Source organism: Lepisma saccharinum, chromosome 27 (genome assembly GCF_977018435.1).
Source record: "Lepisma saccharinum chromosome 27, izLepSacc3.1, whole genome shotgun sequence".
NCBI lineage: Eukaryota > Metazoa > Arthropoda > Insecta > Zygentoma > Lepismatidae > Lepisma > Lepisma saccharinum.
In genome coordinates, this window is record NC_139255.1 from 35223957 (window position 1) to 35244827 (window position 20871).

General features: G+C 37.6%; 1 protein-coding gene across 1 annotated transcript in view; it reads left to right on the forward strand.

Annotated features, from left to right (window-relative positions):
* Positions 1-10361, forward strand: part of Dlic (dynein light intermediate chain) — a 28902-nt gene extending 18541 nt beyond the window's left edge. The window contains exons 8-10 of the mRNA XM_083113374.1: positions 1515-1715; positions 2996-3110; positions 9929-10361. Coding sequence (XP_082969500.1) covers positions 1515-1715; positions 2996-3110; positions 9929-10026 — 414 coding nt within the window. The 3' untranslated portion in view covers positions 10027-10361. The remainder of the gene's footprint in view (positions 1-1514; positions 1716-2995; positions 3111-9928) is intronic.
* The last annotated feature ends 10510 nt before the right edge of the window (positions 10362-20871 follow it).

A 20871-nucleotide genomic window follows, 5' to 3' on the forward strand; every position in this document is an offset into this window, starting at 1 on the left:
TCCTGAGCCTGGTTTCCTGTATACAGAGATGATGAATCATAAATCTCAAATCATTCAGCACCCGTGATAAAGTTTGTGCGCACATTGACGGCAAATCACCTCACGCCTTGTTTTACTTTGATCATGTTGTTGTAAGGAGGATTATGCATTTAAAACAACTTGCTTGATTTGAGGAGCTTTTTCCTTCGCATGAAGCCCAAAATAACACTCGGGTAAAACTGCACGCTTAACAGGAGACCTCGATTCAGCCATTCTCGCCGCTGTATAGCATCATTATTAATCAATCACAATAAACATAGGGTTAAAATAGTGGGATGTGCAACACTGGTATCGCAGATTCCACATGCTCTGCAACGTATTCAGTCTTGCTCGACTCGCTCTTGATCTTCAGTGATTCTTCAGCCCAGTACAAAATCCAGTTGGCGAATCTGCGGATCCTAGTTCGTCTGCACAGTGATTGCAACCGATCAAGTACATATCTGCTAACGGATGTATTATTTTGTCTGTATTTTACAAATTATATACCGGTTTTCTTGCAAGGATGCAGTTGTGTCGGAAATGAACCCGTCTCAGTGGAACTATATTCTGCGCGTTCGTTTGGATCTACATATGCGAAAACCTGCTGCAAAGTTGACCTGAAGCTTGGCTTAGGTGGCTATCAGTGTCGACAATGTGGAGATGATATTCACGAGCATTTACCTGCAAAGTCTTTGCAAGATGGGTTCCTTCACATCTGGTGTTTGATCAGGCGTGATTATGTGTGAAGATCTCCAGTATCTGTTTTGAGCTGAAGTTGATGTAATTTTTGCAGTCAAGCATCACATGTGACGAAACATGGATGTGCCATTTCACCCCAGAGACCAAATGGAGGAGCATCTAGTAATAACATGAGGGTTAACTCACTCAAGAAAAGCAAAGTTCAACCGTATGTTGAAAAGACCCTGTCATCTTGGACATGCAAAGTGTTATTCATGTGATTTTTTTTGAGAAAAGGGTCACATGAAAAGACCATGGATGTCATTCTTCACCATGAATTGCCCTTTGACAGCAACAACTATGGTTAAACTACACTGTAAGGTTGTACACCATGGCCATACAGTCTGGACTCAGCCCCCAATCCCCGTCATTATTTTGGGCCCCTTAAATTGCGTCTGGGAAGGAAGAAATTAAAGACAGATGAAGCACTGAAGAAAGATGTTCTGCAGTAGGTATGACAACATGCCAGGTCTTTTGATGCGAAAGGAATCAGTGGACTTCTGCAATGGTGTTAACCGTGCCTGGATGCATACGGATAACTTTGAAAAACTGATGTAGTTTGGTGCATGTCGAACTTTCCATTTCCTCTATAGAACTAAGTCTTGGTCAATCCAACCTTGAACGACCCTTGTATATATATGAAAGGTCTCCGAGTACAGTGAAATAGTATTTAAAACTTAGTAATTACTACACACTGACCATTTGATTTTCATCACACTGCATGTACAGCTTAAATGTAATGTTAAATTTTATTGCAGCCAGTGACCAGAGAAACCGAGACGCAAGCAGAAGAAGAGCAGACTTTCCTCGGGAGGCAGCTGCAACTTCTGCAACAGGGCACAACGGCCACTGCCCGGCAAGAATCTCCCCTTCGAACTCCACCTGGAGTTCAGAAATCTGCAGACAGGCAAAACCAAGGGTCACCCAGGGTACAGAACCAACTTGTATCACCAAAGAAGGTAACGTAACCATTCCAATAGAAAAACCTACATTTCCACATATATTAATGGTGTATCTTATTTTTTCAATGTGGGCCTCTGTGGCAGAGTGATTACCACAGTGTGCTACGATGACAGAGGTGCCGGGTTCGAATCACAGCCTTAGTATGGGTGTTATGTGTGAGTGTCCCTTCATAAATTCCATCATATGCTTACTTATCCTCATCTTCACGGTTAGCCAACAGGGGGAGAAAAATTAAGTAAAATAAACCAAATCAATCATTTTATTTAATGTGGCATTGTTTGAGGTGCTAATGCATTGGAACTTCAATTTTATGTTTTTCAGGAGACCAAATTAAAAACCTCAAAATGTTTATTATCAATAGTTTAATAGACTTATGTAATCACGAAACTATTGATAATATCTAGACAACAGTGAAAGAAAACTACACGAAAATTCACGTCCATGCTCTAGAAATAATTCTAAGCTGATGTAGTTTTTCAGATTTTGGAATATCACAGTGGTTTTTCGAATGGAGATGAAAATTTGAAAAAAAATCACCCTTACTGCTGCTAAAGGTCTAGTCGAGCCTTAATGCAGCTACAAATAATGAATATCTAGACTTTTTCTATTCTAATTAGGACTTACACGATACAGCTTTTATTCAATTCTGATGTTGAGATCTGTTCATAACTTACTGATTTTCTTGCCTATAAGGATACTTGAAGATTCCAGCATTTTAAAATTGTTCAGAATAGTTACAAGTGTTAGTTGTGGGTATTACATTGCCACTATGCCTCATAAGTGTACCAGAGTTTAGCTTTAAAATATTCTTAACCCCCTTCAGAACTGACCCACAAACTAACCCCAATCCAACTCTCCAGTTAACTTTCCTGATGAAAGAAAAATGTGCACTAAATGAAGAAAGAGGACATGTCAAAAATTAGCATGTTTGGTGACAGTGTCCTCCGAAATTAATAGAACAAAGAAAAAAGTTTCTCGGATAAAGTGAGTACTAGTTTCTCTGTATTAGCATGTTATTACTTTAATGCCAAACTGTTTTTCTTACGTAATACTATTTAAAACAGTCAGGATGTTGTGTTAAAAACAGATATATGTGCCAGAAACATAGACAAGCAGAATGTAAAAAAAAAAAAAAAATCATGTTGGCACATGACATGATTTATTCTTTATGGAATTGGTTGTGTAAAAAATGTAATGTTCTAATTGAAGGCAGAACTACTATATCAGTGAAGTGTTTTGTGTTTAATTTTAGTGTAATATGGAATTTTCATTGCAGATTGATGCAACAAAGCAGCCAGGAGGAGCAAATACTGAAGGGGTGCTGGCTAATTTCTTCAACTCGCTGCTGCACAAGAAAACAGGTGCTGCAAATCCAGCAGTAAAACCAACAGGTAATAATAATGATAATAGTTAAAAAAAAAAATTATAAATGAGATATGTATGCATTATATGTGTGTGTTTTCATTTCCACATATTTTACTATGTTTATTGCATTTACTTGAGTACCCTGTATGATTTTCTTTTCTAAAATGTGTTTGAAGAATGAGTTTAGAGCTCATAACCAAATGTAAATATTATTTATTCTGTATAGTATGAGCCCATTATACTCTAAAGTTTCCGTGGGAAAGGAATGGAGGGTGTTTTATTTATATTATAATTCACATATGAAGGGAAAGGGCCTCCCCGATGGCATAGTGGTAATGTCATCACCTTGTAATTAAGGGGTCCCAGCTCCAATACCCAGTTCAGGCACAAGTGGTTCGGATCCCACTTTAAACTGTAGGTCCAGTTCCAATTAGCCTTACTGTCCATTTAAAACAAACTTAAAATAATAAAAGGTGTTTTGGTTTAATTACAAGTTGTCTTGCTGAATAATAATTATTGTTTCGTCATCACCCACTTCTACTGTTTTCAATAGAATTCTAATAGTTCTAAATCCTTAGAAACTGTGTAATGAGACCTATTGAAAGAAAGTCGATCTCGCTCTGTTTTTCAAGTGAAATTATTAGGATCTTGATAACAGACATCGGCACAAACTGCTGAGGAGATAGGCAGGCAGATTGATACTTACGTCAGTTCTGTAGTCATTCAACCTCCAAAGTGTGTACTTTTAAAGAAATGTAGAAAATCTGTAATTCACGGTGCAGTTTGAAAGTTTATTGGAACGATAGCCATATTAAAGACTGGAGGGAGAAGCGATTGAGATGCTTCTTAAGACATGATGCAATTACGGGACTTCAAAGGACAATTTTTGAAACTAGAAGTATAGCTGCATTGTTATTTGTGCAAAAAGTTTGAATTTTCTGCAGAATTGTGTCAATTGAAGGAGGACATTTGTGCTGGTAAAGGATCTTAGGACTCAAGAGTCTAAGGCTGGTCTGGGATGGATAATCCAACATGTAACATGGTAAAATTTTTTTTTTTTTTTTTTTGAAAGAATGCGGAACTAGCAGGAAAATAATACAAAGGGAAGGGGCAGTTTATGGTACTGTGGAATGTATGAACAATGTCGATCATGTGTACCAGGTGTAGGATAGAGAAGGCGAGCAAAACATCCATCATGCCACATGTGTTTACAAGTCAGAAAGCATACACACTTTACAGGATCAAAAGAGGTGCATACTACAGTAGGACACTATTCCCCACAGTTTCCATCAGATCCCTGTGGCATTCTCTGGCATTTCCCCTCTGAAGTACGGCTGTTATCATACACAAACGGTGTTTACGCTGAGGTGGCAGTTGGCTGAACACTGAGTTACCACTGCCATCTGTATGATAACCGTTCATTACACTGCCATCTAGTGTTCACATACTAAAGGTGCCACATTATCCAGGACATACGATCAAATTGTGGTACCACCATTAACTTTGAGAGAAAATATAGTTGCAATGACTTAGCCTCAGCTCCCATAATTCACACTCTGGATCGTGAACCTGAAGGTTTATTACCGCAGGAACTAAGTTTTCCTCCTGTTTCTAACTTGGGCAAGAACAATCCACTTGTGACCATCCTTATCAATTTCTTTGAGGTCTATCGTAATTTTGTCATTTCATATTAGTCTTGGCCTTCCCACAGGCCTCTTTACCATCGGGTTTCCCAAAAAGACAAAAAGAACCATGTAAATAAAGTATCCTATCCCATGGCCTTCCCACCAGTCTTCTTGATTTAATTATTGTAATAATATCAGAGGATGATATGCAGTTTGGTATTTGTGTAACCTTCTCCGCTCTTCTCTTTTATGTCCCATTATATTTAAAATTTTATGTTCAAAAATCTCAATTTATATTCCTCTTTTAATGTAAGGGAGTATGTTTCACATCCATACGGAATATAGGCATAATTATTGTTTTGTATGTCCTCCTCCGTAGTCGAGCGGGTTAAGGCGTTCACTCGTCTTGAGATCGTTCGCTGCGGGACGATGTAGGTTCGAATCCGGCTCTGGTCGGAATTTATTCGACCTACGTGTAGGGCCGGTGGCAACCCACCATCGTGAGGAAATTGGGGAGCTCCGAGTGAGTGAGCGTAATCCGGTCGAGACGACCTACTATAACGGCTGGGGATACGTCGGGCCGACCCCCCGACTATTCCAATACTGGTTGAAGATCTCCACGCTTAGAGGTGACGAAGGAAAGTGTGGGAGGGAGACCGGCAGTCGGTAGGTAAGCCAAGGCCCTTCATGGGCTGTCGTGCTAAGGATTATTATTATTATTATTATTATTGTTTTGTATATTATTACTTGTATATTATTTGATAAGAAGATAAAAAATTATGAATAGAAAAGTAACATGCATTACCTGAATTAAGTCTTTTAATTTCTAATTCAATATTATTATATTTCGTTAATGTTACTGCTATGTATTTGAATTTAGAAACTGTCAAATGAATCTACAGGGTGTACAAAAGTCCTGCATCATAGACTAAATCATAGAACTTGTTCAATATGACCGCCTCAGAGTTCTAAACATGTTTGGAGGCGGAACTTCATGTTATTTCCAATGTGTTGTAGTATATTGGTCATGATTTCAAGACACTATTCCTTGATCTAGATGTTGCAGATCACGAATGTTCACTTTGTATACCTGTTGCTTGAGATAACCTCACAAAGTAAATTCAAGTGGATTTATGTCAGGCAACCTGGGAGACCACTCTATGCATCCTATCCACCAATCGGGGAAGGTTTCGTTGAGCCAATCCCACACAAAGTGTGGCATAATGTGGTGGAGCACCATCGTGAAGGAACCATTCTGGTCTTTCACCTAGCAGATCTAATTCCTGCATAAGCCGATCTCCCAACATCTTGAGATACATTTCTGCATTCACCTTTCCATGAAGGAAGAAAGGTCCAATGATGTGACCGTTCCAGATACTGCACCATACCATGATGCTCTGTGTTCCTTGCTCTTTACCTCCATTGCTCCATTCTGTTTGTTCACTTCTCAGTTTACATACAAGTTTGCCTCATCCGAGAATAGCACTTTCGTGAGGTACCTGTCATCTCTATCTCATCAAGGAACCACACGCACATTTCCATCCTACGGTCCTGATAATCTTCAGACAGATGGTGCAAAACTTGGGAGCTTTTATGGATGGAAATTCTCCCTTTAGAGGATATCATGGATGGTGCTTTTTGCTATGTTTTTAGGGTTGGGCTGATACCGATAAAGTACCTATATAAAATGTACTGATACTGATAACCAATATTCTACCGATCCAATATAAAATTAGAAATGGTCCTTGAAGAACCTGAAAGGTTCATTGACCTCCTCAATAAATTGTTTCAAGGTGACTGCAGTGCAAAAGAAGTTGCATATTTAGACATTTATTTTTTAGAAAGTAGAGCATGGAGATTATCAATAAAAATTACAACAAAATGGCAGAATTTTGCACTAATTTATCAGATATTTATTGATATATCGGATGGGTAAAATAATCTGTAATTTTACCAATAATCATAAACTGATGTGCCTATGTCGGCCAATACCGATAGAGTACCGATTAATCGGTCCCATCCCTAGTATGTTTAATTCCTTACTTGTCCGACATAGGGACTTTTTTTTGGAGTGGTGTGGAACTTTCCCACAACCGGTTCACGATATTTTCTTTGGGGGGGGGGGGGGCAGATGAATGTCCAGATTGTGGCAAACCGTTTACTAATTCTATTGCCTTGAACTTCTCCAGCTTTGCCTCCCTCACAGCTCTGCCCATATGATGTCAGCCACCGCTGTCTGTGACCAACCCTCTTGTTCACAGCAAAATGAGCTCAATATATTCGTCCTGCATCAGCATGATTCACCTTAAATAAAAGAGAGGTAGCTTTTGTGATTTCGTCTATGGTGTTGAATTTGTCGGACACCCTGTATAATTAGGTTTTGCCTATTACCTAACACGTGGTTTTTGTCCTGTAAGCATGCGCTGTATTTATTTTCTCTTTGCTAATTTCCAGACATCTCTTTTGCTGCTTCTAAAATTATTCTTAATTGCATGTTCATCATTCCCTAGTATGTGTACGACATGTACATATGCTAACAGTTACGCCGTGTAATTTTAGTCTATTGTTGTGCCTTCTACCTTCCTGTCTGAATTTTGTAAAGCTGAAGTAAAAAGTAAAGGGAGTAAAGAATCTTTCTTTTAAAGAAATAACGTGAGAAGACAACTTCTTTGCATCAACTTCCTGATGTGCAAGTTAAACTTGCAGAAGGGGCATTCTTATCTGTTATTGCAAATAGGAAGTGTTGTATGAACAGGTGGTTGTGAAGCATGTCTATGTACTGTGTACGGATACTGAACCTGATGGTTTTTAATTACAAATAACAAAACTATTTCATGCAGCAAAGTCAATTTAATACATGTTGTACCACATCCCAAAGCATTTTAGGTAAGTAGCATGAACAGCAGTTTCTTGACAAGGACAGTTCATTTTTTAATAGTAGACCTGTGAGGTGCGGCTTCTGAATCTAACGTTTTCTTAATCAACACTGGCCGGCCCCTGTGGTGGAGTGGTTAGCACATCGCGATATGACGCCAGGGGTCCCGGGTTCGAATCCTGACCTGGGAATGGATGTTTGTGAGTGTCCATTCATCAATTTCATCATAACATCACTCATCCCATCTTCGCAAATTAGCCAAAAGTGGCACAAAAGGCGAAGTAAAATAAAGCAAATCAAATTAAATCGAACACTGAACGGAAATTGTGCAAAGTAACGACATTCAGCTGTTATCTCAAGCATGTCAATCAGCATGGAGCAGTGGTAGGCACAACTCCATGCTTTTGTGGTTGAGACATTTTTCATAATAAATGTATGGTGGCAACGCAGCATGCCTTCCGTCGGCACTTTACTTTCACCGTAATCCACATGTTCCCAGTCACAATACCATTTTAGTATGGGTAAGGAACTTGAAGGAGACTGCATCAGCAATGAAAAGAACGTCTGGTGGACATCATAAGGTGTGCACTCCCGAGAACATCAAACTAGTTCAGGATTCTAGTTTTGAGAAGTTATTCAAAAAATGAACTGTTCTTGTCAAGAAACTGCTATTCATGCTACTTACCTAAAATGCTTTGAGATGTAATAGAACATATTATATTGACTGTTACATAAAAGAGTTTTGTTTTTATTTCTAATTAAAAACTGTCAGCCTTTGTTGCTGCACCCTGTATACAACTTGCATTGACTGTACAGCTTATTTAAGGAGTCAGGGTACTCAAGTAAGTACAGTATTTACATTCATGGTTAAACTAATTTATCAAATCTGTTATTGCAGTCTTGTAACCTTGGTTGAAAATATCGACTATAAGGAGAATTGACATGAATGTTCTTGCATAGTATGTAAAAATAAAGCGATATATGTGATTTATAAAATGTTGCATTATTTGGTAATTAATTTTGAATAATTCAATATGATCATTCTACAATAGCAAGTAAGCATCAGGCTCGGTCTTACTGCAAAAGTATTCATGGCAGGATGAAGGCAGGACACTTATTGTAAGATTTATATATTTATAGAGATGGGCCGATATGAAATTTTGATTGATTGATTGATTGATTGATTGATTTGGTGTTTTAAGTCCACTTTATGGACAGTAAGGCTAATCGGGACTGGACCTACAGTTTAAAGTGGGATCCAAACCACTATGTGCCTCCACTGGGTATAGAACCCGGGACGGAACCCCTTGATTACAAGGTGACTGATATGAAATTTTGCTGATACTGATAAAGTACAGATAGGTAATTTTACCAATACAATGCCTATATCAGCCAATACTGATGGAATACCAATTAATCTGTCCCATCCCTAATATTTTATGCGCTGGTGTGGCAAAGGTCCAATTCTGTAAAAATTTTGGTTATGAATTATAAATGTTTTAAAATATTTTACATTGAGACTGGCAGAAAGTTTTTACAGGTTTATGAAAAGGAATGAAGTTAATGTTACAAGAAAACACGTTGCACGAATATGAGACCACTGTACTGCATTTAACTTGCAAAAACTTGCCTAGCTAATAATTGTTAAAATATAACTTACATGACTAGGCAGTATAATTTTTTTAGAGTGAATTGACCTGCCATGTAAGTACATATCTTGATAGTGATATTTTTGAAAAGTTCTGGGGAGCTGGTATGAAATATATTCTTGTTCCTGATGAAGACAGTGTGTTACAAAAATCTAAAAAAAAAAAAGGGGTTGGGGGAGGGTCTGTCAAACATAATAAGTTTGTAAATTAATTTAGATAAATATGGATTCCATTATATTGGTAGCTGATTCATTGGTTGAGCATATTAAGATATTTGCTTTCAACCTTGCTACCAAAGTTCAGTTTCGTGTCTGTCTGGACAAGTGTTTTCCTTGTGGTTGTACTTGCATCAATTTTACCTAATCACCCATTTTCATCATTGCAGTTAGCCAAAAAGTGGCAAAAATGTGATGCTAAATAGCAGAAATAAATATACATTTTATTTCTATTAATGTTGTGTATGACAAAATTTATATAAGCGAACAAGAAGGTTTTTCTTAGATGCCTTCGTACTTTTACATCTTTATTTCAATTACAATGAATCTTAACTGTAGTTCTAGCAAGAGAGAAGAACTTCCAGTGCTTAGTAGTAATAACCATAACACTAAGCCCTTATTTGATTTATATGAGAAAAAAAGGGCATGATTTACCATGCATCAGTCTGCGCATGCATTACGAGAGTTATTTCTTTACAGTCGATAAAGCTGCAATGAGGTCTGACGCCGCTGCAGAATTAGATCGGATAACTCGAAGCAAGAAGTCCACCCCAGAGCAAAATTCGAGTGATTGTTGAGATGGAGGAAATGCAAGACTTGCTAGCAAGAGGCAGATGTGCGGCTGGACAAAGCAGCTAAGCCCTGTGATAGGAAACTGCAGCAATGGACCAGAGAGATTCGTGGGAAAATTTAAAAAAAAAACATGAACCAACTGTTGCTGTGAATATTTTTTATTTATTTTTTCCGTTCACCATTGACTTGGTGACATACTTGTACATTATAAAAATATAATAGTTTCCAAAGAGATTCCGAAATTCTGGCAGCGTGATGTTGAATGAGTTTGTATATTTAGCAGTGCCTGTTGCGCGAGTGCGACTGAAGGAATCTTAATTTATCTAAACACAAACTCTAATTTTGAAAAAAATGATGAAAGAGAAAATAATATAGTGCTGGTGCAATTGCCATGCTCTTATCCTGAAACTAAAGCCTTACAGGTACTCTCCATGTGTTGTGTTTTGTTGTTCTCTGCTCTATGTTATTTCTGAAAAACATGGCCATCTTTACACCAGGCAGGAGTAGATGATGTAAAGAGGAGTGTGTGTGTTGCATGTAAAGATTGTTAATATTCATTTGATAGTTTTATTTCACTGAGTTTATGCAGTGAAAGGGTTAAATTTATCGATTTTTTTTTAATTTAAATGAAACAGAATAATATTCAAGGCTGTACAGGACACTTTATTTTCTGGTGTTAAAATACTTGCAACACTTTTGTAAATATTGTTTCGTTAACTACTGTTGAATAATGTATTATCGCTGCTGCATGCAATTCCCTGTTTATAGTTAACGCCCTTTGGGAGCAACAAAACTATTCAAGATTATTGAAAAGGTGCATCATTTCATGTACAGTTAAAATATTCATGCATATACCAAAGGATGGTACACTTTCCTAACATGCAGTTCTTTTGTATTAAAACATTGGGCACAGCATATGATTACATGTAGAGAGATTTTTCATAGAGAGCAATTTTGTAAGAACTGTTTTCATTTCGGAAGGGTTAAGTGCTTAAAGGTTGGGCATTTGTATAGCTAAGAAGAATCGCGGGTGATCCAAGTTTATTCACTGACCTTGTTAATTCCTACTGAATTGCTAATGATGCAGTTTTAAAAAGGGGTCAACATAATCTCCAGAACATAAGATGGCTGGTATCTGTTTTGGCTCGTATCTAGACTGTTGCCTTGCCGTTGTCATTTATCCGTGATCAAGGTCACAAATTATATTTTCATGTTTGCTTCAGTATTGAATTGCTTTTGTGACCAAAGTGTATTACTGTTGCTGCTTCAAGAATATTTTCTAACCACACTGTGTGTAATAATGTGGCATTTCTACACTATGAGCCAAGAATTAGCAATGATACTGTACTACAATGAGTGGAAGTTTCTGTTGATTAAACCTGAAGAAACAGGTTGTCTTCCATAAAGTACTGACAAAACAGGGACTAATTCATGTTGATCCTATCATTAGTGCTATTCACGTATAATAAAGAATACATTTAAGAATTATGTCATATTTCACAATACGTCATCTGCATATTATTTACAGCTATTCTTAATGGATAACAATTGGAAACTGGCTCTCTACAGAATTCAACCCAGTAGTGCATATAATTATATAAAATTCATTTTAGTTTTTGTAAATCATGATTTTTTCAATAAGAATTAGCCTTCATTTTTTATTGCTTAGTTTAGCTCAAACATTATCATTTTTCAGTCTGATCGCCATTAATAATGTCTCCAAATGTATGTAAATTATGAAATCAATAATTTCAAAGGGCTAAGTGAAATTTCTACTATGCTAGGATGTAAACATTCCTAAGAAAGAGATTCAGGTACTCCAAACTTGGTTTTCTAGGGCAACATGAGCCAAAATTATGTATCATCATAAAAGCTACTAAAAAATACTGTCGTATATTTGTAAATGATCGTCTGTTTGTGCATATTTATAATATCGATTAACAGAAACGCAATTATCAGTTTGTATTCTCAACTCAAAAAAAGTACTGGTTTGGTATACAGTCTGAAAAAAAGGAGGTTTCACTCAATTCATGATATCTAGAAACGAAAGATATGCTCTATTTCAGCTGAAAGACCTGTGTGTAAATACTATCAAGGATAAGACAGGGAATACTTTTTAAAAGAAGTAGTTAGTGTACAAAAAAAGTATATATTTACAGCCTGTATCCAGTATATTAGTAAATACTCAAAATTTAAGAATTGTTAACTGTACAGTTAAATCTCATATTAAGTTCAAATGCTTACTGTAAGTATTGTTGATGGGTTGACAGAGAATGTAAACAGATTAAGCTCTTTATTACACTTGTGTTGTAAATTTCATTAACTTTTGATGTAAAGTATGGATTTGTTTTTAATCTACTTGTCACATCATAAATATTCATCCCCTTAATTCAGTAATATAAAACTGAAAAAAAAAATCACAAAATTTGAAATAACCTAACAATTAATTAAAAGATACAAAAGTGTAATTTTATTTTTGTATTAAGCCACATTTCACTAGATCTTCATTGGGTAAGAGATGGGAAGAGCAACTGGATTTTTGCTGTACAAGTTTTTTAAACTTTCATAATGTTTACAGCACTTAATCATGATGTATTGAAGCATCTTACAGTCATCTTACAAGTGAACTGAAAGTGAAAATTTCTGAAAAAATTTATCATTAACTAACGTTGTGTAAATAGTAGCTATTTTACCAAAATTCAAATGGCAAATGCCACAATAAAACTGAAATAAGAATATCGCAGACAGGCTGTTACTAGGGTTAATTTTTAAAAAAATGGCACAAGCTGTTTTGAACTGCAATTTGTTAAATCACTTGGCTTTTTATGTTTCGAGTTAACAAATGTATAAATATATTCTTAGCAATTATACTTTATTCCCACTTTTTTTTCTGGAAAAAAAAGGAACGCTTTAATTTCAGTTCACATTGAACTCAGTCTTTGTATGCAAATGCACTTTTGAATTGTTGTCGATGCTTCAGTATCTTATATTATAAATGCCTTTGTTGCTTCCACTACTTACTGTTGCCTTACTTTTTGTTGATACATGAACACATGAAACTAAAGTGGCTAGAATTAAGATATTGCACCTAAAATTTCAATACTAATTTATGATTTTTAATTTGTACATCAAATACAATATATATTGTATGTTATTTAGTTTATTAGCTTTGTAATACTACACTGATTTTAGGTTCATATGCACAACTATTTCTGCAAAACTTTAGTTGAAGAGCCGTTGGATCAGAGAAACATATTTGTAAGTTACGAAAAATCTTTTGCGTCAATTACAGATTGAACCTGGATCCTTAGTATTGCATGTTACGACTGGATTATAACGCTACTTTTGATCTCACAGGTTACATCACTGTAGATTCACCAATGCTAAAATCAGTTTGAAGGATTTCAGATCAAACAGAGCTTTCACATTTAAGTGACACTACAAGCAGTTGTGGTGATTGAAAGAGGGGGCTGCAATATGGCCTCTTATGCCCATTTGCACCAACGTCTATTTACTTGCGAGTAAGGGTAAACCAACAGAAACGCCGGGTAATCTGGGAGTAAAAAGAGGATCAACTTTACCCTTCGAGATTGGCAAGTAAAAGCGGAGTTAACCAACGTGCAGTGTAGTAGTGGCTGCCATCTGCAACCAGCAATGCATCACTTCAGAATTCCAAAACTAAATAAATGTTCTCAAAAGCAAGAAATATATAGTATGTTACTATGTATATATTTTGGGAGATGTTTACTGTACATATTCTGCAGTACATAGTTTGCAAAATTACTCAAGCATACGCAGACACCCGTGGCAATGTACACATTAGCTATTAAACAAAACGATTGTGAATGCTACGTTGAGATAGATGCATATATATAAAATTCTTCTACAAATATAACTGTAACACTACTTACTATGATTGCAAGCTGCACTAATATATCAACATTTAATTCACGTAAATATGTTTTTCCCCATCTTTATTCCATGCTTGAAATGTTCATGCCCATTGTTTGTCACTGTTTAGGATACCAATGTCCAAGTACCGTTACTTACATCCTTTTCTTGTTTCCTACGACATCACGTATAGAACCCTGGCTTCTCGAAAGGAGTAGCCAATCACGCACTTCCATTTGCATGACATTTAGGCACTTGCTTTGAGGCTATCTACCCTCCTAGGGTTAATCCAGAGTTTTGTGACTTGCTACGTTCATCGCACCTTAGACGTTGGTGCAACAGAAGATGATTGTTACTCTAGGATTACACTGACCCACGGATCTCTTTACTCGCGAGTTAGTACAACGTTGATGCAAACGAGCATTAATGCTAAGTCTTTTCTACCAAGAGAAAGTAAACTGTCCTTGCCCGCTTACTGCAACTGACTGCAAGTATCACTTGTTCGGACAGGGCTGTTATTTCAATACCATGCATTGCGTCGCTTCAGTCTGTTGTTCATGGATGAACGGTGAATGTTTTGCTTTCGACTGAATGGGCTTCTGTAACTTGTCACTACGGGGTGAAATTCAACGTCGCATGTTGCTTTGGTCTGAAAGATCTCTCAGATCTGATATTTTCAATCTGCAATGGAATGGCATATATAAGAAAACCTAGCCTTCCATGGGGACAAGTTACAGATCACATAAATTCCAAATACAATCTTTATTCCAGGTCAGCCTAAAACCTAAACACTAGTCTAGATGAAATCTCTCTAAATCGAAAATCCACTGACAATTACAAGTCTTGATATATATTTTTGAACATTAGGGTATTTGAATAGTTACGGCTTCAATATAACAACTTTTAACAGATTCTAAAACACACTATATTGTAAAAAATCCAGTGGTGTTAGTGTAATTTGACACCTAACTTCTGCTATGAAAAGCATAAAACTAGTGTAGGTTGAAAAGGTATGGTAATATACATCATATTTGATTCATTTGAAGGTAACATTTGCAAACATAAAAAGGAAGGACTTTATAAAGTGCATGTTGTGATAAGGTCTAGCTTGTGGATAACCGAAAATAAGCTATCTGGTGATATTCTCTGAAGTGTGCTGTGGAAGGCGACAGTAGAAGCCAGTTGAATTTTGCATTCCTTTGTTTTGCGCAAAGGAATTGTATATATATATTTGTGTATGGCTACATGAAAATTAAGCTGTTGACAAGATTTTTTTCTTGCTCCGATATAGCTTTTATTTATCAATATTATGAAAAATGAAGGTCAAAGGTAAACTATGTATGTAAATATTGATTTGCATCATGGAAATGAATTTGTAAACATGGAGTTTGTTTGGAATTGGATTTGTACTTTAATAACGTCTTATTGTCAAGTCACCTTTGGTAGCTAATGTACAAAATAACAAGATTTGCAATAGTAAAATGAATTTTATTTCTTCCTCCCACATTTGAATTATTCTTGTATTTGCAGCCTTTATTGGACAGAACTTTTTAATGCTGTATGCCCCCTCTGGGTAGGTTGACCAGACACACACATTCAAAAAGAAGGATAGAGCATAACGAAAAAGGAGTCATAAAAAAATATCTACACATTTGCCAATACTCATAATTTTAATCAATGTAAAAATCTCTTATTAATACTTTGCTCATAGATACTTCTCAGACGATCATTTTCAATAATTTCCTGTTAACCTTTAAGCAACGAAAGCAATTTCCTTATATATTTTTTTAACCCATGACAATCATAACTACAGGGTGGCGACAGACCTGGAAAAGTCGGGGAATTTTGTCTTTACTAACAAATGTTTCTTTGTTGAACTGTAGATGCTATGTGATGCAATGAACCTGCCAGGCATTTGATTTTGAAGAAGTTTTAATAAGCACCACTTAAATGGGAAATCATCTTGCCAGCCTTTGGTGTAAACTTTTAGGACTATTATGCATTGGATACAATCACAGTGCGAGTAACAAGTGATGAAAGATGAGGAGGAGAAATTTCCACTGAGGCAGACACATTTGATGAACCTCTAATGTCGCATGTAAAATGTATTGACATATTGTCTGTCTCGTCTTTGGGAGCTATAAGGGGTTGGACCTGTCAAACACAAGGGTGCACCCATTCTGGCATCGTCCGAAAGATGTCCAGCACCATACTACAGCCTTGTGTGGATATTCTGAAGGAACATTGAATCGAATGAGGTCTCTTATCCAACCTGATTTTTTTTGTCCTGGAACGACATTTGATCTGCCAAATATTTAAGCTCCATTGATGCATGTAAATTTTGTTTGATAAATCTGACTAATGAAAAGATTCTCTCGGGCTATCAACAAGGTGAGTTGTGGAGAAGTTCCTGAAGATGAAAGTGACATTTGCTCTTGAAAGCTTGGGAATCTTTTCCACAACTCACCTGGTCATAGCCTGAGAGAATCTTTTCATCATTCGTCACCAGGAAAGCTTGGAGACTAATGTCGAATTTTGCCAAAATGCATGCATGGCACACTTGTGCATCAGATTTTTTTGTCTGATGTATTATGACATTTCGTTGGACAAACTTTTAGGCTCTCAATCCTAAAAAATATCACTTTCGTCAGTAATCAATGTTCCTCTGCCAGCTCTACTGAATTTTCACTTTTCGTCTACTGTTATTAAACAGGCTAAAGCTTTATACAAGGATGGTCTAGAAATTGCATTCCAATTAGTCATAAATTAAAACACAAACTTTGTTAATAAATGACATTTTATTGTATTACAGTTACCCATAACTTACTTTTCGACATATTCATCACCGTTCTTCAGGTATTTGTTGTACTGTGACACTACATGATGTATGTCCATGTCATGTCTCTGCCTCCAAAAAGCGGAACCATCTGTACAGCAGTGTTACTGTCAAAACTTTTGTCCTGCCAGAAACTGCTTCAGCTGAAGGGAGAGATTAAGGCTCGGCTGGACCTTTGGCATGCAAATGGGCAATTTTTTTCAAATTTTCCTCTCCATTCGAAAAACTTCTTGGATATTTCAAAATATGAAACATTACATCAGCTTAGAATTCCTTCTAGAGCATTGACGTGAATTTTCATGTAGTTTTATTTCATTGTTGTCTAGATATTATCAGTAGTTTAACAGACTTACGTAATCACAAAACAATTGATAATACAGTCAACTCTCGATTCAACGACCTTTCACAGTTCCCGGGAAAAGGGTCGTTATTTCGAAGGGGTCGTTATTGGAATTTGCCCCAATTTTCTGCTTAAACGCTCAAACGGACACAAAGATGCATAGGAGATGGTAACACCATTTATCCTGGTAGTTATACAACCTGTTATGCACAGGACGCGTGTTGTGAGAAGGAAAATAGAACATGAAAACGTTTTCACAAAAAATAATGTTACTTTATTTCAATTGTGCACAGTCGTTGCTTTTCCAGGAAATTCTTACAATTAAAGTTTACGAGAAACCAGTTTGCACCGAGACCTATGGAAAGGAAAACAATCTCTCGCTTATTGCTAGAGAAACTCGAAGAATGTTCACACCAGTTACACTGGCGCTAGCAAAAGTCGGGAGACAATCGGGCAGAATGAATGTTGGATTATACGGGTCTACTGGAGCATTGTCTGTTACAAGATTAACTGGTAAGATTAGATCTCTTGGGAGAAACAACACAACCTTTCTAGGCACCAGACAAAAAAAAAAAAAAGGCGGGCCTGTAATTTTTGTTCTGGTTCGGCTATGTAAAATACATCGCAAAAAAAAAACACGTTTTCTTTGCTTCAACCAACTTCATTCACCCTCCCCACTTCCCCATTCAAGGGAGCAGTCCAAACTCCTTCCTTGACTTGCATTGTAATCCAGTGTGAAAAAGGAAACGCTCAACTTGCGATCTGTCTTCACCCAATGCGTATTCTAGGACACGTCATTAAACAGCCTCCCAGTCGAAAGTCATTTAGGTTTGGAATTGAATTTCACTTTAAACTGTATATTTAGTCCCGATTAGCCCATCAGCATAAAATGAACTGAAAACAAGCTTTATGAAACTGCGCACTTTTACATATCAAAATGGTAGATCGTTATTTACTCTCACGTTAATCGATGATTTAATGTTGGATTTAGGAGTATTCTCGATGTCAAACACCCAGTCCTCCAAAAGTTTTCCCCTTGAATAATGTCTTTTTAATCGATCTCAGCGACCATTCCTACATTGAGCACTTTTTTTTTCTTCACATGAATGGTTCTGAAGAAAAGCGGATGCGAATTAAATTTACAGTTTTGCTTATCAGAAGACGCAGAACATGAAGTTATTTTAACTCTTGTTTTCCTTTCTGGAGATCGAATTTCGTTATCGTCAAACGAAAACAGCTTTGCGAGATTCAAAACAATAACTTTTTCCTTCGCGCTGGATGAGTCATTGCTGTTATCGGCAAGCAAGGGCTTTGCAGACGCTAGACAAAACACTGGCGCCAGCTGCATCGTAAAAACAAGGAGACGGGCTGGAAGTTCGAGCAACAGGTGGCGGAAGAGAAAAGTCCTAGCATTTTAAAGATAACGCAACTGAACTTTTAACAGCAGTGTAAAGAAGAAAGAAATGACCCTTGCTTTACATTTTACCATGCAATAGACAATAATACGGGCAATATTTCCTATGCAGACAACAGCATTAAAAAATAATAATAATAAATAAATAAAAAAACAACTGAAATCTGCAATTATCAACATTGCCGTGCACACCAGTGGCGAAGAATGAGCTGGGAAAAGGGGGAGGGTTAATTTTTTTATTCCGTTTTTGTTCGTTTTCAAGAATATATCCAGAACTGGTTGCCCCATTTTAGACGTCAAAGGAAGAGGGGTGGGTCCACTTCCACCCTCGCCTGTAATCAGCCCGTGTGCGCACACGAGCAAGAAAATCGCCCCTTCCCCCTTTGCTGACAGGAAAAAAGGGAGAAGTCAGTCAGCCAACGGAACACTTTTTTGGCAGATATTACGACACAATTAGGAAAACGTATGAAGTGGGAAACGGGAGTTATGATGCACGTAAGATCGAAGTAAACTTTTGTGCAAACCTGGATGACAACGCATTAAGCGGGTTGATGATCTTTACTTCGCCTATGTGGCTTTGATTATCTCTAACAGTTTCGCGTTTTTATGAAGTGTTGTAGGGAACAAAGAACACGTTTTGAATGAAAGCGGTTACTGGAAGTTGTCGGCTACAAGGCAGAGAGTTGCTCACTCACGGGAAATCTAGGTCAGAGCTGGACAGATGGGCCAGACTTCCAGGCACCGCGCATATGTATTCTGGAACATTCCTGCGATCTTATCTCTCAAGGACCAAGGTGTTGTATTTATCGATGAAAGAGCTTGACCCTCCATACACATTGGAAAAGACTGCAAGTCCAGCAGTCATATCGGGCTGCCCCCCCCCCCCTCCTCCTCACCTGCGAGTTTTCAGCAGCTCTCAGGACAAGGAAACAAGTCAAGGTCGATTTAAAATAACATCCAAGCACATTCGATCTTCTCTTCTCGCCTATCCAAGAGAAAGCGTGGCAAAACAAGCCTGGCGCGTTGGGTAGCGGCCCTTGGGTGCGGGGTAACATTCGTGCGCTTGAGGGAGGGGGGGGAGAGGTCAAGTGCTATTGGATATCACTCAAGCATGGTGTGGTGGTGTCTATTTTTAGTTGAGACCCAATTGTGAGCGGTAGAGCGCTCGTGAAGGGAATGAGTGGGAAAAAAAACAACGCATTTTTCGGCCGATTTCCTTCAATTTTTCAACTTTTTTTCCAATTTTTTAAAATTTTTTCTAAATTTTTCACGGTTCCCGGGAAAAGGGTCGTTACTTCGAGGGGGTCGTTATACCCGGGGTCGTAGAATCGAGAGTTGACTGTATCTAGACAACAGTGAAAGAAAACTACACGAAATTTTACATCAATGCTCTAGAAGGAATTCTAAGCTGATGTAATGTTTCGTATTTTGAAATATCCAAGTAGTTTTTTGAATGGAGGAAAATTTGAAAAAATTCACCCATTTGTGTGCCAAAGGTCCAGCCGAGCCTTAAGCGTGAGATCGGGGCTCCCACTTGAAGAGATGCAAAAGAGCCCAGGTGTGTGGGGTCGTACATGATGGATCTGCCTTCCATGAATTATCTGCACCATCCTCTGACCATACTTATGGCATCCAGTCCTTACACCTCACAAGTTCTGGTGGATCTCTACCAGCATCCACTTCCGAGCGTGCAAAAATCTGATTACAGCATGCAGTCGGTATATGAGAACTGCCATCTTTCTCATAAAATTAAGCCAAATAGCCAAGCTAACTCCTGTTGGCCCCCTACAACCCCAGGGGTCCTGGGTTCGAATCCTGGTCTGGGCATGGATGTTTGCGAGTGTCCATTCATCGATTTCATCATGTCATCACTCAACCCTATCCTTGCAAATTAGCCAAAAGTTGCACAGAAAGCGAAGTAAAATAAAGGGAATGAACCAAGCTAGCTCCTGGCACTGGACCCGTCTTTATGGCAGTCACCTGTTGTTGTCACTTCTACCTATGAAGAAACTTGCAGTCAAAGAGCCAATCAGGCCTACTGCGCCCCCTCATTGAGCAATGATCGGCAACCTTAGAATCCCTCCCCCTGCAGCGGCCACTAGGGTAACAGGATTTGGCCAAAATAACTGTTCTGTGCTGTGAACACAGGTAGAAATTAGCCTTGCCCTGGTAAAACACTGTTCTTAAATCGACTCCCTTCACAACAATGCAACTGCACCACATTACACACACATACCACCTCTTCCTATCTGCAAGTGCGCGTCATGCTCCAACCACTAGTGCAGGTTTCCAATGATATTGGAATTTGCTTTCTGGATGTGCCTCATGTATAAACTTACAGATGCTGTTATTAACAGCATGTTCCTATC